At 43.3% G+C, this 27,601-nt stretch overlaps 1 protein-coding gene across 1 annotated transcript in view; it reads right to left on the bottom strand.

Annotated features, from left to right (window-relative positions):
• Positions 1-27,601, bottom strand: part of nlrc5 (NLR family, CARD domain containing 5) — a 154,917-nt gene that overhangs the window by 73,509 nt on the left and 53,807 nt on the right. Inside the window, exons 11-20 of the mRNA XM_059651545.1 lie at positions 25,717-25,779; positions 25,558-25,617; positions 11,133-11,216; positions 9,945-10,028; positions 9,168-9,257; positions 6,199-6,261; positions 4,570-4,656; positions 3,842-3,925; positions 2,250-2,333; positions 1,079-1,168 (exon numbers count right to left, since the gene is read on the bottom strand). Coding sequence (XP_059507528.1) covers positions 1,079-1,168; positions 2,250-2,333; positions 3,842-3,925; positions 4,570-4,656; positions 6,199-6,261; positions 9,168-9,257; positions 9,945-10,028; positions 11,133-11,216; positions 25,558-25,617; positions 25,717-25,779 — 789 coding nt within the window. The remainder of the gene's footprint in view (positions 1-1,078; positions 1,169-2,249; positions 2,334-3,841; positions 3,926-4,569; positions 4,657-6,198; positions 6,262-9,167; positions 9,258-9,944; positions 10,029-11,132; positions 11,217-25,557; positions 25,618-25,716; positions 25,780-27,601) is intronic.

Raw genomic sequence — 27,601 nt, 5'->3', positions numbered from 1 at the left:
ACTTTGACAGTGGGGACTTTACTGCAGCTGATCAAACACATAAACTTACCCAACGTTGCTATAAACAAAACCTTTTACTAAATCTCTGAAGTAACACAAGCAAACATTGTAAAACATGTAAGTATTAGAAGCTGTACTCCCACGCATTCCATTAGGTGAAAATGATCTCCTGAGCCATTTCAATGCTGTGTAGATGTGATGGTAAACGTCATTTGTTCTGATGACTAAACAAAGCGAGTGTTCTGTATACTAAACAACTGGTATTTACAACCTAGAGAGCTACCTAAAAAGGAGAGGACTTTGACAAAATGAAACAGTCTTTCACTCAAATACTGGGAATATTCGCTGGGATTTTCCCCAATCAGCTGATGGAAGATAAAGGGAAATCTAGTTTACCCAGTGTTTCCAACAATCTTCCACCAACAGTGCAGCAACCAATCAGGAGGGGCACCTGCCAACCCAAAATTGCCTCCCCCCCTTCCTCCCAGGCTTCCCCTGGAAGCGTCTAGCCTGAGTCACTAACTAGAAACTTATTGACATTTTCTGTTATTCTAAAGGAGAATCACAGGTTTATAATGTACATCAATTAAAAGCTATTGTGGCTGTAGCCTTTTTTTTAAATGTAAGGGGAACGGAGATTCCATGTGTGAAAGAAAGTTCTAATTTGCATTTCCAATCTGGTGCTAGCTTTTTAGTTCACACTTTGGCACTGGAGGGCACTTTGGTGTGCACTGGCTGGGAATGTAATTAGGTGTGTAAGTAAAGAGTGAAGTCTCCATTAAACAATAGTGACCTCAGCTTCTTTGATCTTGGAATAGCCCTCAGAAGGAAGGCAGACTTTATCTGGTCGAGAAGATTTGTGGAACAAATGGCCTTCACTCCAGCAGTGTTCATTTTGTTCCTTTGTGCGTTTAAGTTAACATTTTTTTAAGTTTCCATTTGAGAACATCTTACTTCTGCCTGACAATTTTAGCTTCATCATCGGAAAATGGAGTTGTCCCACACGGCCTGCACAGACTTTAAAGTTGGAAAATACAGATTTCCTTCCTGAATGGATTGTAATCAAACACAAGCTCACCTTAGTTCCACCTCTGTTATGTTTCTGACACTGTTCAGACACCCAGCCAAGCACAGAACTCCAGTCAACGAGATGAAATTATTGCTGATGCTGCAGTGAACATTGAAGATTACATAGGACATTGAGAGTCATGTCGTAGGTGTATTTGCTATAGTTACCAACCAGTTTAAACCATCAATGATATTAAGTATAAATTTGTTCACACACATTTTAATCCAATTGTTTTAAAAACTGAAAGTCAATTCATCCCAAGGAGGTCAAAAATTTTGGAACATATATTGAAAGAATAGTTGCCTAGAAATAAATTTATTGCTTGCTGTCCTTTTCCCTCTTCTTTAATCACATACCTTCCGATAACCAATAGTTAGTCATCCCATTTATTTTGCAACCTCTACCAGGTGCCAATATTGGCCCTCCCTTGGACATCAATTTCCTGTTGATGTGCCCTTGTGATGCAGGTTAAGGAAGTGTATCAAAGGTTTGCTTGCTAATCAAAGATTTAGTTGGCCTTTAACCTGGGGACGATGTCTTTGCAGCCACTCAGCTGGCAGAGAAAGAGGTGCGTCCGAGATTTTGCTATTCCACCAATGATACCTTTCGTTCAGTGACACTGCCCAAAAGGCGAGTTGACCTCAAGGAGATCAGCAAATGCATCCGGTGTCATTCAGCACTGCATCTTGTGCTTTCATGTTAGCTCGATTTGTAGTCACTGAGAGTGGTGATAAACCCTTTGTGATTGCGTTGAGACAATATAAAGATAAATATTATACTTTATGGACCACTGCCAAAGGGACTTTATTTTACAACCCTCATCAATAGCAAACTGCACATTGTAAGTCAAAGCCACTTGTAGAATCCATTCTATTTCCTATTCCATACCCATGCTGGGACAGGGAAGCAAGTGTTCTGAAATACATAGATAAAGCAACATAAAATACACTTTTGGTAACACTATCTTTACTTAGTAAAACATAGTGAAATTTAGACTTTATACTTGTGCCAGGAGTACTTATTTATCCCAACTCATGCTATGCTTAGATTTTAATTGCAGCTGAATCCATGTATTCCATAAAATATGTCACTGGAAGGCCGTATAAAATGCCACTGAATGGATGTAGCAGTTTTTATTTTCTGTCACTTGGACACCAGTTGGGTTTTCACACGATCTTACTTGATTAGTCTTGAGACGTGCAGCTTTGGTAGGAGCTCAACAAACTTTTCAACTCCTGCATCTCCAAGTGAGTTATTTGATAAGCTGTAAGGAAAAACAAGTTGTGTGCAGAGAATGTAAAATATTAGTACTGTAGGTCATGGCAGCCTTCCAACTAGAGATTCTTCAACATCAGTCCAGTTAGTCTCACTCCCCAGCTCAGACTGTCACCAAGTCGCACAGCATGGAAACAGACTCTTCGGTCCAACCAGTCCACACTGATCGTGTTCCTAAACTAAACTAAACTAAACTCACACTTGGCCTGTATCCTGCCAAACCTTTCCTACTCATGGATTTATCCGAATGTCTTTTAAATGTTGTAACTGTACCTGCATCCACCACTCCCTCTGGCAGTTCATTCTACACAAAAACCACTCTCTGTGTAAAAACGTTGCCCCTCCTATCCTTTTTATATGTTCACATTGAAAGCAGTTTTGCCCACCCTAGGGAAAAGACTTACACATCTACCTCCAATTTCTTCTCTAAAGAGTGTCTCAGGCAATGGAGGTTGATGTTCACCGTCACGTAATCACCATGGCGAATCAGACCATTGAATGTGTGCTAACCCACACCTATGGAGCACATGTGCTGACTGCCGCTTCACACAGGTTTGGGGATATGCTTTGTCTTGGGCTAAGCACCTCATGATGATGAAGCCTAGTCCTCTCCAGCTTTCAGCCATCAAGAAAGATCAGGTGACGAGGGATGGAGAACACACAAATGAAAATTCTTACAGCAGTGAGCTCCACACAGATGATGGCTTCCATTCTAACCCAGAGCAGGACTTGATTATATGGAAGGAAGGTGGATGAGAACAATTAGCAAACACACTTTTTAGCCTAAGAGTTATGCCGAGACTATTTTAGTTTCCAGATATCACATAAGTGCCACAATTCCCGCTCCAAACAAGCAGGAATAAGCTGCAGAGCAGGCAGCTGTCAGGCGACATATGGCCCCTGCATGGTGCCCAAGAAAGTGGTCTCAAAGAAAATGATTTGCTTTATCTGGAGGGCCTCTTCCCGCTTCTCCAAATAGATATGCTTGCCGTGTTAAACCGCATTTTTACTTGCGGCACCCCATCTCCCAGATTAGTGGCAAAGGTGACATTGCATGATATTAAAGTCTCGCGTTTTTGTAAATGTTAATAGTTTCACAACACATCTGTTTGTTTCAGTCTCTGGGCAGCCTCAAATGCAGAATGATGCCTGGTATCATGTGCCTACAGGATGGATTGATGTCTGCGTTGAAAGCCTGCTGCAGCATGTGGAATTAAGAGGAACAACGCATATACAGGTCAAAGGGTTCTGCTGGCACCTGGTTGGCCAGGCCTTTACAGTAACAACTTAAAACAAAGGACAGCTTTTATCTTTGTGATCTGACGTGTTGAGCTGCTGTGATGTCAGAGCATTTATTGCAATTTAATGGAGCAATATTGCAGAAGGATTGCCAACATTTTATCGACACAAAGCTGTAAAGACAATTGAGAATGGAAACAGGAGCAAACTCTTTGACGACATTAAAATGGTGAATAAAACTCTTTTGCCATCACTTACTCCAGCTCTGCTAGATCACTGCAGTTCTCCAGTGTACAGCCCAACTCTTCCAAATGCTTTAGTTGAAAACAGCAGTGGGTCAGACTAAAAAAAAAGTTCAAGGTAAGGTTATTTAAATGGTTCTGCACAGGAAGGACAATGGTCACTCAATAGATTGCACACCTGAGCAACTCAGTGCAAGGACCTGTTATACAGGAACATTTTCCAAGGCTCTGGCATGCAAAGCATGAGTGGTGATACAACGCAACAGCATAATGATGCACAATTGTTTGGGTTGGTGACGGGAAAGCTTCCATTTCATCCTTGATTTGATAGTGTCTCACTTGTTGGATTGCCTTGACTCAAGTCATCTTTGGGGAATCCAGATTTTACTAATTGAAGACTCCTCAAATTAATTTTAGTTCCCGGCATCGCACCAATTAAAACGAATAGGGAATCTGCAACCTGAAAGACACGTGATTTGTTCTGCCAATATGAGCAACACATGGTGAACTATGTATGACAAATTATGAAGGTTTTCCATGTGCCATTAATGCTTTCATGGTTTCAAGTAGTGCCTTTTGGGTACACTGATGTGGAGAACAATATACAGTGTTTACTGTGTTTGCCTGCATTAAAACTGTAATGTGTAGTGCTTTGGGGAATCCTGAGAACAGAAGAATGGTTCGTTGGACACTTATCCATGCGACTTTTTTGGAAGCATTTATTGACATCTTCAAGCAACTTACCTCAGTTTCTTCAGTAGGACAGGCTTGATCTTTGAATCTCCAGTGCTACTCAATCTAAATTCCATTGGCTGGGTATTCAGCTCATCTCTGCAAAAAACAAATGGACAGTCCAGTCATTGTAACATTAAACTTCTACTATATTTGAAAGAGCTTAGAACAAAATGGCTGTTATCAAAAGCAATAAATCCCAACTCAAAAGCAACAAAGTAATATTGAGACTTGATACAGATGAAATTGACATGTTTTTTTGACTGCACTTGGACTTTTATACAGTAGTTTTTTCCTAAATTGAAAAGGAAAGAAAAGCTGAAACCATTCCACTCACTAGCTAGCAGCTCAAGAAGATAGTTCACCACCACCTTCTCAAGGGCAACTAGGGATGGGCAAGAAATGCTGGCCAGCCAGCAGTGCCCACATCCCACAAATGAATAGAAAAAAAACTAACTGGGAAAGCATAACTTCTGAGAGTTTCCAACAGAGTTTTCCCAAATTGGCCATTGTAAATAGTGGAAATAGCATTTATACAGTCGTACAGCCTGGAAACAGACCCTTCGGTCCAACTCATCCATGCTGAGCAGATATCCTAAATTAATCTACTCTCATTTACCAGCCTTTGGCCACATTTCTCTCAACCCTTCCTATTTGTGTACCCATCCAGATGCCATTTAAATGTTGTATTTGTATCAGCCTCCGCCATTTCATACATACATCCAAGATTTTGGGTTCAAAGACTGCACAGTGAATTTATTTTCCAAATCAGGAAACTTGCCAGCTTCCAAATCTTAGCTCAGTGATAGTTCCACCATCTCCAATCTTAACCAACCAATTCATCATTTTTTTGTCAGAAAATTTTTATAACGCAAACTTCAAGTTGTCCACTGATGATTCACATGTAACGTAATAAATTTAAATTCAAACATAATAATTTGTGAATGAGTTCTGCTGAATTTCACAATTTACAGCATGTTTAGTTTGTTGAACTGAATAACAATTGGGCAAAATGAAACAAAATCAGTGCCAACCTTTATACGCAAATGGTCAATCATCACAAAAAAAGAAAAGCATTTAGAAAGATCACTTAACAATGAATTTCATGGAAAAATGGACCGAATTAGGGAACTTGAACCCCAAATATCAGGAAATGCCAATTAAATCCTATCAATTAGGAGGGAAATTTGTTTCCATAAATCACCAGAAGTTGACAAAGAATAGATCCTAAATTAGCAGTATGATTCTCAGAAATCCATACGATAAAATCCAAGGTTTCCATTGCCAAGTATCAGTGACCTTAAGCAAAAGTTCAGCAATCAGGAATCTGCAATACTGTGAGAGAAGGGGGTTAGTTAGCTCGGTTGGTTGGAAAGCTGGTTTGCAACACAGACCGACGCTAATAGCATGAGTTCAATTTTCACACCAGCCAAAGTTACCATGAAGGATTTTCCTTCTCAACTTTGCCCCTCGTCTGAGGCAATGGTGACCCTCCAGTTAGATCAACACATGTCGTCTCTTCCTAATGGGAATGCAGCCCAATGGTCTAGTAGAATCACGGCAACATTATCTTTTACTATTCTGGAGAACAGTTTGAAGATCTGTTTAAATAAAGCTTTTATTTTGTACAGAATTTCTCACCTCACTTCAGTGTCCTTGCTCTGTTCTGAAAATGTAAGTAACACGGTCTGGTCATATTTCAGGCTGTAGAAAGTAAATTACAAACACAACATTGAAGTTAAATGCCCATATACATGTGGTTCACTTTTTATCAGCAAGGTTTCTGAAACCAATAACCTTGTCAAAATAAACCAATAATGTACAGTAGTGGAGGTTCCTACTCATTTAATGCAGAGGTCAGCTCAAATATCTTCTTCATAAGGCTTCAATCCTAATACTACAGCTTTGTTAAACTGAAATAGTGCAATGTTCAGAAGGATCATTTGAATGAGTATTGTAGTCCTATCGTAGAGAAAAACAAAATTTGGGGTGCACGGCTGTAGGATCGGGATTAGGTGAAATGATGAAATTAATAATTGCTCCATTCTTAACATCTAACAAATTTAATAACCAATGGACTAGCAGGTAAGTAAACTTGATGATACACCATTCAGGCAAAAAAAAATACAAAGCTCCATTAGCTAATTTATGAACGTAGGAATTGTTAGATGAATTGAAAACACAGTTTATCAAGTTCACTTTCTACCATCTTGGTTGTACCATGCATATTGTGGTAGCGGAATTGTTGGCAACTCACAGCAATCAATCTCAGATAATTAGTCTACAACAAACCAAACACAAGGTGAGGATGACACTTGTTGTGGAAATCTATGGATAGCACAGGTTCAAAGTCATGTACTGCTCCCAAACACAGCCAAACCTGAATGCCTTGTCTTCGATTACACCTACACCTTATTTCTAAATAGTATCTTTTGAAAGGCACTCCCTGAAAATAAATACTTCCAGCATCACCCTCGCCTGCCTGTTCTTGAAATTGCCATACACGAATTGTCTCTGGAGACTAATTTAAAATGCACTCTCCCTACAAGCACAGGCATGCCCTGGTGTTTTGGTTAAGATACAATAGCTTGTCATGATCAACATAATCTACTACCTTTAGAATCCTTAAATATGATAGACCGTCACTACAATTGACCTGGCATGATGGTGCAGCGCGAGCAAAAGAGGAAGAGAGGAGACTGGCTGGAATTCAGCTTTCCGTTAGCTGCTGGAAATGGTGTTGATTTCATTGTGGGTGGTGAAAAGGCTGAGCTTGCCTTTTATATTTTACCTGACAGCATTACTATCAACATAATGCAATCCCCAGTAACTATAAAACTGTTCAACACTGGATGCTGATTCCACAAATTAGAAGGTGCTAAATTTTGAGCCATGTTTGTGCCCCATTCACCCAGAACGTGCCCAAACATGCCCTTTCAGAACAAGAGTGCATCATGTTCTGGGCTCCTAATTATGTCTCACATAGAACACAGAGCAATTTCACCATGGAAACAGGCCAATTGGTCTAACCAATCCAAGTTATAACCTACATATAAAGCGGACTTCAGCAGAAACCAGAAACAGTTCCTACAATGCACTGTATGCCCTCATTAATGCTTCAGGCACTGAGCACCATTTGCAATAGGTTCATTGGTAGTCAGTATTAGATTATATGCACCTATTCCCAGATGGTCATCTTCTTGTTACAGGACAATCAATGACTTGTACTTGAAACTCAATTGGATAACTTCTGATTAGGACTTTATTCCCTCATATGCTAAAATGAAAATGGCAGTGCTTACTACACAGCATTCAGTGCCCCCTCCACTGTACCAGGTATCCTAACCTCCAGTCCTTGTGATGCTCCCAGTGAGTCCCTAAGTACATGCCAGGAGCACTCTAGAACTACTGAGAGGAGCTGATCTCAGCTATGGGATGGTCTCATTGTCCTGAGTCATACTGAGGAATAGGCAGTGGTCAAGGATGCAGGCTTTCCTGCTGTAAAGTAGCATTGCACCCTGCACAAATCATCACAAACAATGGAGATGGGGTAGTGAAATCAAACTAACAGTAATGAGTAAAATTGGAAGAACAGGACACTGTTGACATTGCCACAGTAGTGGACACAATGGACCTTTCATCACTTTTCTCAATAAATATTCTCAATAAATAAACAGTTCCCAAGAGCTCTCAAGAGCTCATGATTACAAAAGGAAATCTTGCAATGTGGAATACATCAGCATTTATTATCCAACAGTAGTTGTCCTGAGATGGTGATGATAGGTCTTCTTCTTGCTCGTGCCTTTCAGTGGGTTAGTACAGGTTTTCCAGGCCTCCGTGCAGAGTCCTTAAGACTCAATCACAGTGGTGCTGGATTGAAGCCACATGTGGGTTAGATGGGGCAGGAATATCAGGTTTGCTCCCCACAGGACATTTGCAGACCACTTGAGAGTTGACAATAATCTGACATCTTTTTTGTCATATACTGAAATTAGCATTTTATTTCCAAATCTTTACACAATTTAAGTTGCCAAATTGTCATGGTGAGATTTGAGTTCCTGTCCTCAAATTGGCATTGTAAGGATAAGCAGAACATGGCTGTATCCTTCTCTGAGACCAACTTTACACCCTTTTTGTTGTGAAACTCACCTCTCTGTTAGCTTTAATGACCAATTCTCAGCATGATTGAAAGACAGAAGATTCAGATGCTTCACATATAGGTGATACTGATTCAAATGGGATGGATGGATAGGAAATGCTCAAGCATATAAGAAGGAGAATGGTTAACAAAATTCCATATTAGGATTTTGAAAATACCTTTAATGAAAAATGAGATTTTAATGATCTCAGTATTTCTTTTTGTTGGTATATTAATGCAGTACAAGCCGACTAACTGGTACTCTCAGTGTGAAACTTTCTTCGGGTGGAGCGTACATTCTGGAGGCAAGTGATTTATTCATCCCCATTCTGTAAAGGGCATTTGACTGAATGGGATATCCTCCTTATCAATGTCAGATGAAAAGGCTACAGTGACTCAGAGTTTCACTTTGTGAATTATACCCATACCTTACTAACTCCATTCATAAAGGCTTTAATTTGTTCTTCTTTACCTCACTTTGACCTCAACCATCCGGGGGCATTTCTTCAGTAGTGCGGCCAAGCAGAGAACCCCATCTTCTGAGATGCCATTGTTGCTGAGGCTGAGAAGAAAGAATTATAAAAAGCTTGCAGGAACCCAAACAATGGATACATAAACACATGGCATTTCTCAATATATGTCACCAAGTAAGGTAAATTCTAGTCGAATCACAGTAAACTGTGTTCCTCTGTGTTAATGTATACTGGGCACCTAAACCACCTAGACTGAATGGGAATGACATCCTTGAACTTGAAACAACACATTCTTGACTCAGACCCCAATTCTACTGCAGCTAACTGACCAGCGCTCATGTAGTAGTCCCCTCACTGTCCTCCAGTATGGACCACATCAGGGCAATGTGGGACCGATAGTTTTTTTTAATGTTTAGGACTGAATTTCAGATTGTTAAGGAGTCCCTTACTAATCAATGTTTTTGAATTTACACCTATCCAGAAAAGAAATTGCATCAGGTATCTCTGCAATTCAAACCTGATGTACAATTTAGAATAAAACAATGGGCTTCCTGTTACTGGCAGATACTTTAAGAGTTATATACACAGACATACATTTTATGTACACATATTATTATTAATTTCTGAAGAAGGGTCCCGGCCTGAAATGTCAGCTTTCCTGCTCCTCTGATGCTACCTGGCCTGCTGTGTTCATCCAGCTCCACACAATTATCTCAGACTCCAGCATCAGCAGTTTGTACTATCTTACTATTATTAATAATGGCCCATAGACTTACTTAATCTGTTTGGAGATAGGAAAATCTGGAAGGATATCAACAAGTCTTCTTAGCCCATGGTCTTTCAGTTCATTGCCAGACAAGCTAAAGAAAAAACACAGGAAGGATTGATACTGCTGCGAGCAAAGACATTGTAGCTAACATTCTGAACTAGCTGCTTCAGAATTAGAGAACTTTGGTGTCAAATCAGGATGAAAGATTTTGCCCAAGGACAATAACAGCCAACTAAAGCCAGTTGCTTATCAGTCAGCCATGTCATAACCCTGATCTATTTTCTTGTTGGAGCTCAATATGTTTCAATAGAGTGGGTTTCCAGTGCTATCTCTACTTGTCACGGGGGCTCATCAAGACCAACAGGAAAAGGTCATGTTACTGCAAAATGAAACCTTCTGCTGCTTATGAGATAGGGAGGGCCCATTATAACCTGCTTAACTGCAGAAGTCAACACACAGCCCGTGCACAGATTGTGTTTTCTAACTTACCCTCTGAGAGGGTGTGTGCACGTGTGTGTCTGCATGTGCGTGCACACACGTGTGTGCTTGCATGTGCACGTGCATGTGTGTGTCAGTGAGACAGAGAGTGAGAACGGAAAGTGAAATAAAAGGGTTCACCTCTTTAAACTAAATATTGTGTCTGGAGAAGTCTTAGAGGTAGAGATGGAGGTGGGGTTGGAGATGTCAGAGTCTGGGGCTTTAAGTGGTCTCAGGGAGGGTCGGGGAGGTGTAGTTGGGGACAGGTGAGGCAAGTACAGAGCCAGTTGAATGGTCACAGAGGAGTTAGACTACATATTTATCAGCCTAACTTTTCTTGAGTCATTACTTAATTGCATCTGAACCCTCCAAAGTCTCCGATTTAAATGGGGATTTTTTGGGAGGGGTTCCAGGCGTACAGGAATTGTCCACAGGAACATTCAATTTTCCCGGCAATTACTTTGGACTGTGCAACAATGGGAATTCCCATTCACACCCTCCATTGGAATAACAACTGTCTGACCACCGGAAAAATCCAGGCCATGATGTAAATCCTGTTCTACACACAAACACGAACACACCCACCCAACCCAAACAATCACCACTCCCACCATCCCACACCCTCACAGATCAAATGTGAGACTCATTCATTTGGCTTGATTCCCAGGGCAGGGACGTTTTCTGTTTCAAGAAGTTGCAAGGAAGTTATTGGACTTACTCCAGACAACCCAACAAGGGACAACGCTGTAGTATTCCACCAAGGGCTTGAACATGCTGTGCTGCTAATCTGCAGGTCACAAGGCTGTAAAAGAAAGACACCTGATAAAGACATGTGTTAGCAATTTAACGATCCAACATACCCTTTAACACTGCTGCCCCTTCCCTGCCACAACTACCCCTTATCTAATGTCTTGAGGTGTTTTCAAGTTTTAGCTGATAGTACATTCACCTCTGAATCAGAAGCTCGTGAGTTCAAAGCCCAATCCAGAGTTTGCAGAACCTGGTTTAATCCAGCACTCCACCACAGTACTGATGGAGTGATCGTCTGCTGGGTAAGTGTTATACAAAAGATACATCATCCCTCTAAGGAAGACATAAAAGATCCTATGGCACTATTCCAAAGAATTAACGGGGTATTTTTCCCGTTATCTTGATCAATGTTTATCTTGTAACCAACATTACTGTAAGGCTGCTTGTGGGATCTTACTTTCCACAAATTGGTTGCACCATTTCCTACAATGACAACAGTTGATTATACACTTAAGAAACATTTTATTGGTTATAAAGTGCTTTGAGTGATCAAACAAATCAAGGCCTTAAATGTTTTCCCTAGTATTTCCTTATACAGTGAGGCTAAACATTTAAAACAGTAGCTGAGCAAAAGTTGGGATGTAACATTCTGCACAAACTATTTTTTATTATTTAAAAATTAAAGAAAAATTCAAGGAAACTGCTTGGGATCATGCTGTGTGTGCTGTGTAAAGATTTACATAACAGACTTGTGTATTTAACTGACAAAATTTAACATGTGCGTTCACTGTACTGAACTAACTTTATATACACCTCCCCAACAGAAAGAGAAAAACGGAGGTCTTGTAATATAGTTTTGGGAGGGGGGCGGGGGTGGTTTCCCTGCTTCTGATTCAGAAGCTCTGGGCCTAAAACCCAATCTTTATTTTTAACCTGCTCCCTAATTGTAGGGAATCATCCCCACTCCCATATCTACTTTGTCAAATCTCTTCAGGAACCTACACGTTTCAATATGTGTACGTTCGGTATGTTTCACTTTTCAAAACTCCAAAGAGTAGCCTGAATCTGCTCAACGTTTTCCTCAGAAGATAATAGCTTCATCCCAGTAATGAACCTTCTCTGAATTTCTTTCAACAGAATTACATCCTTTCTTAAGGAAGGAGACCAAAACTGTACACATGACTCTAGACGTGGGCTCTCTAAGTCTCTGCAATGCTATGGCAACAGTTTCTTACTTATATAATCCATTTCCCTTGCAAAAAAAAGGCTAATCCACGTGAATTTGTTTGCCCCAACAGCATGAGCTTTTATCTGAGGAGGTAACTTGGACATTATATCTTTTCAGTTGCCTATTGGAAATCCAAAATATATTACATTTATCCCTTTAGCTGACTTCACTTTTCCATAGTGTTCCAACAGTCAAACATAATTACCCTTTCGTAAAGCCATGTCAACTTTGCAAGAGTGTATTACGATTTTCTAAATCATCTCCCTAATAATTGATTCAAGCATCTCCCTGTAACAGGTGTTAGGCTTTCTCTCTCCCTCATTCATGCACTTTGAAAAAGGCTGCACATTACATACTTAGTAATACGACTTGCTGTCAGATTGCTTCACCCTGCTGAGTGAGCAGTGGGGACAGTATTAAAGTGTTTCAACTGATTCGAGGAGAGCAGGGAACACAGCAATGTCATTTCTGACAACATCAGTTTGAAGCTTGGGCTACATTAAGCTGCAGGAGCATCTATCCATCAGCTGCTTGTCCATGACGGGGATTAAGGGGCAGCTAGACAGTTACTGGGTATGAGGAGTTTGTGGAGCCTTGAAGCTCCCGTCTGTGACTCAGTCATCCAGAGATAGGCGTAGGCAAGGGTGAGGGTTAAACTGGGACAGTTAAAACCCATCTGTTGCTAACAAAGGATTTCCCACCCCTCTGCATCCAAAAAGATCAGTTTCATTAAAATAAAACAAAGAACTGTGGATACTGGAGATTTGAAACAAACAAAACCACAAGGTGCTGGAGAATCCAAGATAACAAAGTGTGTAGCTGGGTAAATACAGCAGGCCAAGCAGCATCTCAGGAGCACAAAAGCTGATGTTTCGGGCCTAGATCCTTTATATGTCAGCTTTTGTGCTCCTGAGATGGTGCTTGGCTTGCTGTGTTCATCCAGCTACACACTTTGTTATCTTGGATTCTCCAGCATCTGCAGTTCCCATTATCTCTGAGGTGCTGGAGAAACTCAGCAGGTCTGGCAGCTTCCGTGAAGGGAAAACAAGACTAATGTTTTGAGTCCAGTGACCCTTCAAAACTTGTCACACATTAACTTTTAGGTCCTCTCCTACTTCCCATACAGGTTATACTAAGCCAGGCACCAGCCCAGTTCGTCCCCTCCCCCCACTGCACCACACAACCAGCCCAGCTCTTCCCCCCCACCCACTGCATCCCAAAACCAGTCCAACCTGTCTCTGCCTCCCTAACCGGTTCTTCCTCTCACCCATCCCTTCCTCCCACCCCAAGCCGCACCCCCCGCTACCTACTAACCTCATCCCACCTCCTTGACCTGTCCGTCTTCCCTGGACTGACCTATCCCCTCCCTACCTCCCCACCTACACTCTCTCCACCTATCTTCTTTACTCTCCATCTTCGGTCCGCCTCCCCCTCTCTCCCTATTTATTCCAGTTCCCTCCCCCCATCCCCCTCTCTGATGAAGGGTCTAGGCCCGAAACGTCAGCTTTTGTGCTCCTGAGATGCTGCTTGGCCTGCTGTGTTCGTCCAGCCTCACATTTTATTATCTTGGAATCTCCAGCATCTGCAGTTCCCATTATCTCTGATACAGTTGAAGATACCCCAGTTTTCAGTCAACAGTAAGTGCCATTTTTGTCTCAACAGCTCTGGAAGCCCTTAATTAGTGGAATTCTCAAAGGATGTGTTCAGACTACTGAGCTTCACTCTGACATTGATTGTCAGAGAGATTAACTCCCTCAAAACCTGTTGCTTTTGACTTTAGACAGCCAATAGGCTTGCGTTCCAGTTTCACTGGATTGTCATATCGTTCTAAGGTGTGATTGGTCCTTCAAGATCTTTCCATAATTTATCTTGAAGCCAGACTTCTTTCCCAATTTGATGATAATGGAGGAGTGAGGTGGGTTGTTGCTTTGGGTGGATTTAGTTTCTGCTGCCACAGTCACTCAGAGTCTTACAGCCATTTCGGATATAGACTGCTTCCGTCCACACCCCGCCCTGATTCCCCACAAAGAAACCCACCCCTCAGCTACAACGGGCTGCTGGGGTGGTCTGAACAGCTAACTTTGGGGCTCACACCCCTCGGCAAAGTTTGCCAGATATTCTTGGCCAAGGGCACTCCAAGGATTGCCAGCAGCTTTTCACACAGTTTCAATGGATGCCAGGGGAGTTAACCCGCAGGCGTTTAGAGCAGAGAGGAATTGGGCAGCCAAGGGAAGGGGTGAGGAAGAGATGGGATTTGGTTGTCAAGCAGGAAGGATTAAAGATTGGGGAGGTAACACCTGAGGGCGGTGGCGGAGGATTTAGGGAGTTGTTGGGAATGTTGATATGCGCAAGTACTCCGAATGCAGACAGGTACCCCACAAATGATGTGCACTTTTCCTCCTAGATAACAAAGTGTGAAGCTGGATGAACACAGCAGGCCAAGCAGCCTCTCTGCCTTTTTCCAACTTGTGCTTATAACACTGCCCATCCAATCTCCCCTCCCGACCGTCCATTAATTATTGATATAAAAATGGCAGGCAAGCTGCAGATTTCAGTAACTGCCCATCTACCATAATATGGAGAGAGCAGAAAGTTGGTAGTTGGTGCAGGAACAAGAACAAATAAGAACCATACAGCACGGGAACAGGCTCTTTGGCTCTCCAAGCCTTTGCAGACACATTTAGCTCTCCCATACTAAAACTGTCTTCACTTACAGGATCCATATCCCTCTATTCTGTCCTGCAGAGTTCAGTGTTGGGGCCACAGCTGTTCACCTTATATATTAATGATCTGGATGAAGGGACTGACGTCATTCTGGCGAAGTTTGCTGATGATACGAAGATAATTGGACAGGCAGGTAGTACTGAGGAGGTGGGGAAGCTGCAGGAAGATTTAGACAGTTTAGGAGAGTGGTCCAGGAAATGGCTGATGAAATTCAACGTGAACAAATGCAAGGTTTTGCACTTTGGAAAAAAGAATACAGGCATGGACGATTTTATAAACGGTGAGAAAATTTGTGAAGCAGAAGTACAAAGGGATCTGGGAGTGTTGGTCCAGGATTCTCTAAAAGTAAACTTGCAGGTAGAGTTCATGATTAAGAAAACAAATGCAATGTTGTCGTTTATCTCAAGAGGGTTGGAATATTAAAGCAGTGATGTGCTTCTGAGACTTTATAAAGCTCTAGTTAGGCCCCATTTAGAATACTGTGTCCAATTTTGGGCCCCATACCACAGGAAGAACATACTGGCACTGGAGTGTGTCCAGCGGAGATTCACACGGCTGATCCCTGGAATGGTAGGTTTAACGTATGATGAACGGCTGAGGATTCTGGGATTGTACTCATTAGAGTTTAGAAGGTTGAGAGGAGATCTAAGAGAAACTTACAAGATCATGTATGGTTTAGAAGGGGTGGACGCTAGGAAGTTGTTTCCATTAGGCGGGAAAACTAGGACCCGTGGGCACAGCCTTAGAATTAGAGGGGGTAAATTTAAAACGGAAATGAGGAGACATTTCTTCAGCCAGAGAGTGGTGGGCCTGTGGAATTCATTGCCACGGAGCGCAGTGGAGGCCGGGACATTAAATGTCTTCAAGGCAGAGATCGATAAATTCTTGATGTCTCAAGGAATCAAGGGCTACGGGGAGAGTGCAGGGAAGCGGAATTGAAATGCCCGTCAGCCATGATTAAATGGCGGAGTGGGCTCAATGGGCCGAATGGCCTTACTTCCACTCCTGTGTCTTATGGTCTTATTCCCTTCCTATTTATGTATTTGTCCAGGTGCTTTTTAAATGCTGCTATTGTGTCTGCTTCCAACACCTCCTCTGGCAGTACATTCCACTCACCACCCTTTATGTGAAAAACGTGCCTTACACCTATCTTTTAAACATTACCACCACCATCCCCACCCCACCCCCACTGCATCTTAAACCTGCATCCCCTAATAATTGACTCCTCCACCCTGGGAAAAAGCCTCAGACTTTCCGCTCTATCTATGCCATTAACAATCTTACAAATTTCTATCTGGTTGCCCCTCAACCCCCTGCATTCCTGTGAAAACAAAACCCAGACTACCCAATCTTCGTTCATAGCTAAAATCCCCCATACCAAGCAACACCCTGGTAAACCTTTTCTGTACAGTCTCAAAAACATCTAGGGGAGTAGAGACAACCCTGGTAATTATAGACCAGTGAGCCTTACTTCAGTTGTTGGTAAAGTGTTGGAAAAGGTTATAAGAGATAGGATTTTCAATCATCTAGAAAAGAATAATTTGATTAGGGATAGTCAGCACGGTTTTGTGAAGGGAAGGTCGTGCCTCACAAACCTTATTGAGTTCTTTGAGAAGGTGACCAAACAGGTAGATGAGAGTAAACCAGTTGATGTGGTGTATATGGATTTCAGCAAGGCGTTCGATAAGGTTCCCCACAGTAGGCTATTGTACAAAATGTAGAGGATTGGGATTGTGGGAGATATAGCAGTTTGGATCGGAAATTGGCTTGCTGAAAGAAGACAGAGGGTGGTGGTCGATGGTAAATGTTCATCCTGGAGTCCAGTTACTATTGGTGTACCGCAAGGGTCAGTGTTGGGTCCACTACTGTTTGTCATTTTTATAAACGACCTGGATAAGGGCGTAGAAGGATGGGTTAGTAAACTTGCAGACGACACTAAGGTCGGTGGGGTTGTGGATAGAGACGAAGGATGTTGTAGGTCACAGAGAGACATAGATAAGCTGCAGAGCTGGGCTGAGAGGTGGCAAATGGAGTTTAATGTGGACAAGTGTGAGGTGATGCACCTTTGTAGGAGTAACTGGAATGCAAAGTACTGGGCTAATGGTAAGATTCTTGGTACTGTAGATGAGCAGAGAGACCTCGGTGTCCATGTACACAGATCCTTTAAAGTTGCCACCCAGGTTGACAGGGTTGTTAAGAAGGCACACAGTGTTTTAGCTTTTATTAATAGAGGGATCAAGTTCCGGAACCAAGAGGTTATGGTGAAGCTGTACAAAACTCTGGTGCGGCTGCACTTGGAGTATTGTGTACAGTTCTGGTCACTGCATTATAAGAAAGGTGTGGAAGCTTTGGAAAGGGTGCAAAGGAGATTTACTAGGATGTTGCCTGGTATGGAAGGAAGGTCTTACGAGGAAAGGCTGAGGGACTTGAGGCTGTTTTCGTTAGAGAGAAGAAGGTTGAGAGGTGACTTAATTGAGACATATAAGATAATGAGAGGGTTAGATAGGGTGGATAGGGAGATCCTTTTTCCTAGGATGGTGACAGCAAGCACGAGGGGGCATAGCTTTAAATTGAGGGGTGAAAGATATGGGACAGATGTCAGAGGTAGTTTCTTTACTCAGAGAGTAGTAAGGGAATGGAATGCTTTGCCTGCAATGGTAGTAGATTCGCCAACTTTAGGTACATTTAAGTTGTCATTGGACAAGCATGTGGACGTACATGGAATAGTATAGGTTACATGGGCTTCAGATAGGTATGACAGGTTGGCACAACATCGAGGGCTGAAGGGCCTGTACTGTGCTGTAATGTTCTATGTTCAATGTTCTATCCTTCTAGTGGTAGGTAACCAGAATTGTGCATAATATTCCAAGTGTAGCCTAACTAAAGCTCTACACAGCTGCAGGATAACTTGCCAATCCTTCTACTCAATCCTCCTTTCAACGATGGTAAGCATGCCATAGGCCTTTTTAACTATCTTAACTACCTGCGCTGCCACCTTTAGTGATCTGTGGCCCTGCACATCCAGATCCGTATACATATCAATACTTCTCAGGATCTGCCATTCACTGTATAATTTCCACCTGTACTTGGCCTTCCAAAATGCATTCCTTCACATCTGTCTGATTAAACTTCATCTGTCATTTTTCTGCCCATGACTCCACCTGATCTATATCCTGTTTTTGCCTCTAACCATCCTCCGCACTATCCGCAACACCACCAATCTTTCTATCATCTGCAAACTTACTAGTTAGACCAGCTATGTTTTCCTCCAAACCATTAATGTAGAGCACTGACAGCAAAGGTTCTAGCACTGATCCCTGTGGAACACCACCAGTCACAACCCTTCATTCTGAAAAGCATCCTTCCACCACTACCCTCTGTCTTCTAATGACGAAGCCAGTTCTGTATCCATCTTGCCAGCTCACCCCTGACACCATGTGACTTCACCTTTTGAAAGGAAGATGATGGGATAGGGCAGGAAGGTGCTGGGATAGGGCAAGAAGGTGACGGGATAGGGCAGAAAGGTGATGGTAGTGCAGGAAGGAGATGGGATAGGGCAGGAAGGTGATGGACATTGCAGGAAGGTGATGGGATAGGGCAAGAAGTTGATGGGATAGGGGAGGAAGGTGATGGGCAGTGCAGGAAGGTGATGGGATAGGGGAGGAAGGTGATGGGCAGTGCAGGAAGGTGATGGGATAGGGCAAGAAGGTGATGGGATAGGGCAAGAAGGTGATGGCATAGAGGAGGAAGGTGATGGGATAGGGCAAGAAGGTGATGGGATAGGGGAGGAAGGTGATGGGATAGGGGAGAAAGGTGATGGGCAGTGCAGGAGGGTGATGGGCATTGCAGGAAGGTGATGGGATAGGGCAGAAAGGTGATGGGATAGGGCAGAAAGGTGATGGGAAAGGGCAAGAAGGTGATGGGATGGGGGGGGAAGGTGATGGGCAGTGCAGGAAGGTGATGGGATAGGGCAGGAAGGTGATGGGAAAGGGGAGGAAGGTGATGGGATAGGGGAGAAAGGTGATGGGCAGTGGAGGAGGGTGATGGGATAGGGCAGGAAGGTGATGGGATAGGGCAGAAAGGTGATGGCAGTGCAGGAAGGTGATGGGCATTGCAGGAAGGTGATGGGATAGGGCAGAAAGGTGATGGGCAGTGCAGGAAGGTGATGGGATAGGGCAAGAAGGTGATGGGATGGGGGGGAAGGTGATGGGCAGTGCAGGAAGGTGATGGGATAGGGCAAGAAGGTGATGGGAAAGGGGAGGAAGGTGATGGGATAGGGGAGAAAGGTGATGGCAGTGCAGGAGGGTGATGGGATAGGGCAGGACGGTGATGGGATAGGGCAGAAAGGTGATGGCAGTGCAGGAAGGTGATGGGCATTGCAGGAAGGTGATGGGATAGGGCAGGAAGGTGATGGGAAAGGGGAGGAAGTTGATGGGATAGGGGAGAAAGGTGATGGGCAGTGCAGGAGGGTGATGGGATAGGGCAGAAAGGTGATGGGATAGGGCAGAAAGGTGATGGCAGTGCAGGAAGGTGATGGGATAGGGCAGGAAGGTGATGGGAAAGGGGAGGAAGGTGATGGGATAGGGGAGAAAGGTGATGAGCAGTGCAGGAGGGTGATGGGATAGGGCAGGAAGGTGATGGGATAGGGCAGAAAGGTGATGGCAGTGAAGGAAGGTGATGGGCATTGCAGGAAGGTGATGGGATAGGGCAGAAAGGTAATGGGCAGTGCAGGAAGGTGATGGGATAGGGCAAGAAGGTGATGGGATGGGGGGGAAGGTGATGGGCAGTGCAGGAAGGTGATGGGATAGGGCAAGAAGGTGATGGGAAAGGGGAGGAAGGTGATGGGCAGTGCAGGACAGTGGTGACTTGGCCCTCTTCATTTTAAATGCCGCCCTCACTGAAACCTACTTAGCAAGGTCTATAAAATGCAGTCCTTTATCTCCACAGAGATTGTGCAACGAATGTACAAACATATCTGTAAGTGTTCTTGGGAGACAGACAGGTGTCTAACAGATACCTTGGTGAAGTCACGAATGAATTGCTCTTCCAGCACTTACTACAAGTGCATTTCTATAACTAGAACTCAGCTAGCTTGGTCACTGGGGCCACTGAAGAGCCATTCTTAGCATTGACTTTGAAATTCACACATGTTCTCAACATCAAGACGCTATCTCAAACGATTTTCCCAACTTTCTCACATGGCCCACGTCATTCAGGGGCTGGGAAGGTTCTACCTCCTCCCCCAATCGCCCCCTCCTCCCCCATCATGATCTGGTTAGCTACTTCACTGTAAATGTGATGCACTACCCCGCCTCATGTACAGTGATAGGAATAGTTTCTTAACACTTCACCACTCTCACTGCCCTTGCAGCTCATGTGACACTCTTGGAAATCAAATCTTGAGACGCTTGAAAAAATATTTCCTTAGGGTCACTGGGCTCGAAACGTTAACTCTGTTTTTCTTTCTACTGATGCTGCCAGACCTGCTGAGTTTCCCTCTGTTATTGTTACCCCAACCTTTGGTGTGCATTCCAGTAGAAAGCTGTATATTCTGGACTCTCCAAGGGAAAAGTTCAATCTAAATGCCTCCTCACCTAAAAGCAATGTAGTTAAATTTCACATTATTCACTGTGACACCATCCACTGAAAACATGCCCAACTCCGAGTGAAAATGTACCAAATATCTGACCAGCTTTCCTTAAGTAATGCCTTCACACACTGTAAGGAGGTACACAGGTAGAAGGACACTCCGTGTTCTCTTCTTCTGTTGTTTACTGCCCTTAGTTAACGCTCACAGTTTGAGTTTCCCACCCTGCTCATTTAATTGTTTATGCATGCAACAATAGGGGAACACCAAGGTCTGTGGTTTCAACTATGAGTTGTTTGATATTCACTTGCTCCTCCAAATAGCAACACAGTTGGCAAGAAATGCAAAACCAGTCACTGCTGGAAAGTCCCCTCATCGAGAGTGAAGTGAAAATATCTGTTCAGTTTGAAGACTCTTGTCCTGCTGGCACTGCATCAATATGATCTGGTGGGAGATCACAACAGTGCACCACCAATAACGAGCTGGCGCAGGGCAAAAGGCTAATCCATCATAATATTCAACCATACTACATTATTGTTGCCTTCTACCACTTTAGGATGCAGCCGAATGATTATGTAATAACTTTCACTTCCTTTCTGTGTCTAGAGCCGATCAACAAGTAGCTTTACATAGAGGAAGACTTCTAGTAACGGTTGAACCATGTCACCCCAACTGAACCCTCATATTGGTCAACTGCAATCTAGGTGGGTTATTTTTGGAGCATTAATTACTCCTGCATCGGTTTAGACACATGTACAATTGAAGATTAATGCCCTGAAAACTGCTGCAAATAAAACTTGAGGGGAAAAAAAATCAACAGGCACTGAATTATTACATTTGCAGGGAGGCGATTGGATTGCATGGATGAGAGGAAGCTGGAGGTAATGTAAGGACATTTCCAAGAATAATTCCAGATAGAGTGGACAATCATTCCTGAGCTACCAAAGGTGAAGCCACTGGGGGAACTGTAGCTCATGTCTTGGTCAGGCAGTTCCAGCAGCAGCTCCTTAATAAGATGATGGAGAGAAGCAGGTCACATTGGAAATCCAGCGTAAATAAAGTGCAGAAAAGGGGACATGTAACAGATTAATCGTTCCGTTTACACACACTCCATATCTTACAGAGGTGACAGACATAATTGAGTGTCCCTGTCCTCCACAAAGCTAATGGAATCACTCTCAGACTTCATTCAAGGGAAGCAGCTTTCCCTGTTTACAGCAAACACATTGTAGTGCTCACCACAACAAATACCAACAGCAGCTGCAAAGAAACATCATGTTCTAGTGAACAATGGTTACCTTCCTCAGCTGCCACATCATTCTATTCAAGCTATGTATTTGAACAGAATATACCAGAGAAATCACTGGGGCTGAAATGATTTACATCTGACAACCACAGCCATCTTCCTTTGTGCTAGGTATGACTCCAGCCAGTGCAGAACCTTTCCCCAATTCCCATTGACTACAATTTTACATGGGCTCCTTGAGTTGTCTACATGGTTAGTGCAGTCATTCCCAACTCACCTCTTGAATTCTACTTTTCTGTTCATGTTTACAGCAGGTCAGGAGCTGAGTGGTTCAATGATCAACACAAACTGAGCATCAGTAGCAGATCATTGCTGAGTAACGTGTCTTTTGACATTTTCTTTATGTCCAGAAATGCTCTTTCACACAACCAAACATTGTTTTTCCCTTCCACCGAATCACCCACAGGACCTTTTCATCACCACCACCAGTGAGTCACCCGTGTTTTCCAAATGATTAATCAGCATGCAAAGCAGCAATGCAAACTATCAAATGGTGAGGGAGAGGGGAACGGGGATAAATCAAAATGGAGTAGGAAAAAAGTGTCTCTTGATAACATTGACGATCACTCTTTCCACCTTTCTGCTATTGATTGAGAGTGGACTCATCCATAATTGGTCAGATTATATTTGCCCTGTCTTTTGTGGGCAAGGCGTGCAAGTTTCACAAGCTGCACTTTCTGTTGAAGAGGCTCCATAATATGAGCGATTCCTCAGGAATTTGAGGCATTATGAGCCCCAAAGCAAACATGAGGGAGACAGGTATACCGAGGCATGGCTTCACCCAAAAGGACTGGGACAGCAACATGTTTCGGATTGATACACCCGAGTCAATAATAACACGTGACATCAAGCCAAATCAGATGAAGAGACTGTGTCTGCTCTTGTTGAAAGGATACAGCGATTTCCATCAGTGACCTGTTGATCAACCAGTGGCATTTTAAAGAGGTTGTAGGAACTACCAATGCTGGAGAATCTAGGAGAACAAGGTGTAGAGCTGGATGAACACAGCAGGACAAGCAGCACCAGAAGAGCAGGGAGGCTGACGTTTCGGGACTAGATCCTTCTCCAGAAAAAATATTTTAATGAGCGACTGACTGAGAACAGTACCAAAAGTGTGAGTAAGAAAGTGACACAGAGGGTGAAATCACATCTGAGCAGATTTCATGAGACATTCAAGCATCTGACATTGGCCATATTAATGGCTCGTGGCAATGACATGGCAGCACTCAACTTGAAACTGAAACTGAAATCTTATATGCAAAAACAGTGAAATACCATTTAGCAGCTTGCAAAGGCTTGCACACTAATAATGCCTTTTATAGAAAAAATGTAAACTTCTTCTGCAACATTGCTGACACTACAAAGGGTGCACTGCACACTGCAAGTTCAATAATTCAATGTGGACAGGCCTGACCTATCTGAAGGAGAGGCTGGTGGGGTCAATCTTTTGAGCACTCATATGCCTTGTACATTACGAGCATGCACCAACGGAATGGTTTCTGATGTTTATCTGTGACATGCCATTTTGTGCCAGAAAGTGGAAAAAGAATATTTGGAGAGATGAGTGATAATGGGAACTGCAGATGCTGGAGAATCTGAGATAATAAAATGTGAGGCTGGATGAACACAGCAGGCCCAGCAGCATCTCAGGAGCACAAAAGCTGACGTTTCGGGCCTAGACCCTTCATCAGAGAGGGGGATGGGGTGACTCCGTGACTCCCTTGTTCGCTCCACACTGCCCTCCAACCCCACCACACCTGGCTCCTTCCCCTGCAACCGCAGGAAATGCTACACTTGCCCCCACACCTCCTCCCTCACCCCTATCCCAGGCCCCAAGATGACTTTCCATATTAAGCAGAGGTTCACCTGCACATATGCCAATGTGGTATACTGCATCTACTGTACCCAGTGTGGCTTCCTCTACATTGGGGAAACCAAGCGGAGGCTTGGGGACCGCTTTGCAGAACACCTCCGCTCGGTTCGCAATAAACAACTGCACCTCCCAGTCGCAAACCATTTCCACTCCCCCTCCCATTCTTTAGATGACATGTCCATCATGGGCCTCCTGCAGTGCCACAATGATGCCACCCAAAGGTTGCAGGAACAGCAACTCATATTCCGCTTGGGAACCCTGCAGCCCAATGGTATCAATGTGGACTTCACCAGCTTCAAAATCTCCCCTTCCCCCACCGCATCCCAAAACCAGCCCAGTTCGTCCCCTCCGCCCACTGCACCACACAACCAGCCCAGCTCTTCACCTCCACTCACTGCATTCCAAAACCAGTCCAACCTGTCTCTGCCTCCCTAACCTGTTCTTCCTCTCACCCATCCCTTCCTCCCACCCCAAGCTGCACCTCCATCTCCTACGTACTAACCTCATCCCACCTCCTTGACCTGTCCGTCTTCCCTGGACTGACCTATCCCCTCCCTACCTCCCCACCTATACTCTCCTCTCCACCTATCTTCTTTTCTATCCATCTTCGGTCCGCCTCCCCCTCTCTCCCTGTTTATTCCAGAACCCTCACCCCATCCCCCTCTCTGCTGAAGGGTCTAGGCCCGAAACGTCAGCTTTTGTGCTCCTGAGATGCTGCTGGGCCTGATGTGTTCATCCAGCCTCACATTTTATTATTTGGACAGATGAAACCTGTGAAGCTTTTCATTACAATCTGCCTAATGTTAGCTGACTACTGGCTTGTAGCTGATTCTATAGTGTGTGAGAACATTTTGCCAGGTCTGTGTAAGTACATTTTGCAAATTCCAACCAGACAGTGGGAGGGGCCAAGGCTCTTCTGTGGCAAGGAATGGAGGCTCTCTTCACTAAACTGTCTGATACTAATAAGAAATAAAACTTGATTTGTTTCTAGCAGTTAACTGCCTTACAAAACAAAAACAAAACAAGGTGTGAAGCTGGATGAACACAGCAGGACAAGCAGCATCAGAGGAGCAGAAAAGCTGATGTTTAAGGCCTAGGCCCTTCATCATCATTTCTTGTTATTTCTTCATCTACATCTTGTTACCTCGGATTCTCCAGCATCTGCAGTTCCTACTATCTCAAAACCAAAACAAAAACCGGTTTGAAACAAACTTCAACTTTACACCTGAATTTTAAGAAACATTCAGATACGTGCACGGATTGCAGAGCTATGGATAGACAGGGGCCAAACACAGGCAAATGGGGGTGGTTTAAATTGTGAAAATTGGACAGCATGGGCACGTTGGGCCAAAAGGCCTGTTTTCCCTGCTGGAGACCTCTATGACTCTGTCAGAATGCCCCTATCTCCACTATAGCACTGCAATCACATATGAATGGGCCAGCTCCCCCCTGCCCCAGTCCCCTACAATCAGTCCTCCAGTACTTGGTGCTATCATAAGATATAACAAAGTGTGGAGTGGATGAACACAGCAGGCCAAGCAGCATCTTAAGAGCGCAAAAGCTGACGTTTCGGGCCCAGACCCTTCTGGAATGGATCAGTTTATACGACACATGATTCCTCACATACTGTGTGTACAGAGCACAGGACAATCCCATGATATGATCCATCTATTACCTTAGCTTCCTGAGTAGAGTCTCTTGACTGGCTTCACATTTCATGGAGGGTGATAGTGACCTGTGCAGCAAAAATGAAGTAAATGTAGGGACTCTGGAACACCATCATCAACAGAGACAAATAAGTGATACTTTAAACTTCACATTTAAACTGAAATACCTGTTAATTGGTTTGGCAGTTGAGCTTCTAAAAAATCTAACTTGTGCAACATTCCCACCATCACTGGAAAAAAAAATAATTGACATATTAGTTTAAATATTTTGTCACTTTACAGGCAATAATAGTAGTTTGGGTGAATAATAATCAGAAGAGCGGTCAGTACTTGCATTTCCTGCGCTATAAGAAAGTACTAACAATAGACAGAAGTTGATAAAATCATACACCATAAGAAAAGGAACTCCCAGATCTGTTAGCAGCAGTTTGAATCTAAAGCAACTAGCTGCTTTCACACAATGAATATTTACATGTTGCTTCCCCGATATAATTTCTTAATGCTGCATAGTCTGCTTAAGCAGGGGCCTGTAGTTCTGATACAGTATTCTCAACTTCAGTGTCAGCCAAATCCCTATTAAATGTTTCCGAACACTCAATGATCCATTGCTGTCAGAAGATAGAATCTGACAATGATACAATTTATGATTCAGGGGAATGACTTAGATAAACTTGAACCCATAAGGCAAAAATATAGGCTGGGCTCAGCCTACTTTTCAAGTTTCTGCATGGACCAGAATTGTGGTTTTGAGCTCAAATCTGCAAGACACAGCCTGTAGCTTTAAAATGACATTGCTAGAATTAAGTCAGAAAACTACCGTTCTACAAAAATCCAGCAGAAGCATGTATGGTTCAGAGGTGAGCTACAATATTGTGGCGTCAATTCTCCAACCTAACACCTCTCTGGTACGAATGGGCATTTTGATTTTTTTTTGCAATGTCTGTTCCCGTTACTTTAACTGAGATGTATGGGCTGTTTAAATTAAATGAGCAAACACCTCCAGTAAATGCATTAAGTGATCACACTGCAGAATCTCACTGGAAGATACTTTTACTTCTAATAAATATTTTCTTTCCTGACATGATTGAGTCATGTGAGGATGTGAGCTCACATGTACCAGTTGCCTTTCAGCTCATCCTAGTGCCAACCATCATGTATGTGTAAACCTAGAAAGCAAGCATTGGTGGAATGTCTAGAGAGACAATGGAGGGGGCTTTAATGACAAATTTCATTCCTGTTTTCAGCTCACTCCATACCCACAGACGTTCCAGCAGGAACAACAGGCGAGCAGTTAGGAACTGGATGATTTTTGCTTTCTCCTTAAACTGGGGGGCAGGAGAGACAGTCGTAACTTCTTTTTATACTTTCTTTGCGAGAATATGTTAACTGGAGGAGTTGGCATTCTGGGGGCCATTGTCAGTTATCAAAAACAGGACTTGGTGAAGTCAATATAGGTGATGCTTGCAGAGGGTGAAAGATAGGGAGATGAGCCAGGAGGCCATTGGAATAGTCAACCTAGAGCAGGATCTTCCTTGATGTCCTCCACACTCAGCTGTGCAGTTAGCAGCAGCATGAGGAAATTTTGTACCTGATCAAAACAAATATTTAGCTTTTCCATTCCTTTGGTTTTGGTGAATTGATCAATCTCATACAGGGGAGGTGATAGCCTAGTGGTATTATCACTGGGCTGGTAATCCAGGCATCTAGATAATGTTATGGGGTCCTGAGTTCAAATCCTGCCATGTCAGATGGTGGAATTTGAATTCAGTAAATATCTGGAATTCAGAGTCCAATGATGAACATGAATCCATTGTTGATTGTCAGGAAAAACCCATCTGGTTCACTAATGTCCATTAGGGAAGGAAACTGCCATTCTTACCTTGCATGGTCTACACATGACTCCAGTCCCACAGCAATGTGGTTGACTCTGGGCAATTAGCAATGGGCAATAATTGCTGCCTGGCCAGCAACACCCTCATCCCATTCATGAATAAACAAAAAATCCCTATCTCTCATACCAGATTGTCTGAATTTATCCTGTACACAAGAGCT

Source organism: Stegostoma tigrinum, chromosome 16 (genome assembly GCF_030684315.1).
Source record: "Stegostoma tigrinum isolate sSteTig4 chromosome 16, sSteTig4.hap1, whole genome shotgun sequence".
NCBI lineage: Eukaryota > Metazoa > Chordata > Chondrichthyes > Orectolobiformes > Stegostomatidae > Stegostoma > Stegostoma tigrinum.
Note: the sequence above shows the minus strand (reverse complement) of the source record. Positions and strands in the feature narration are given on the sequence as shown.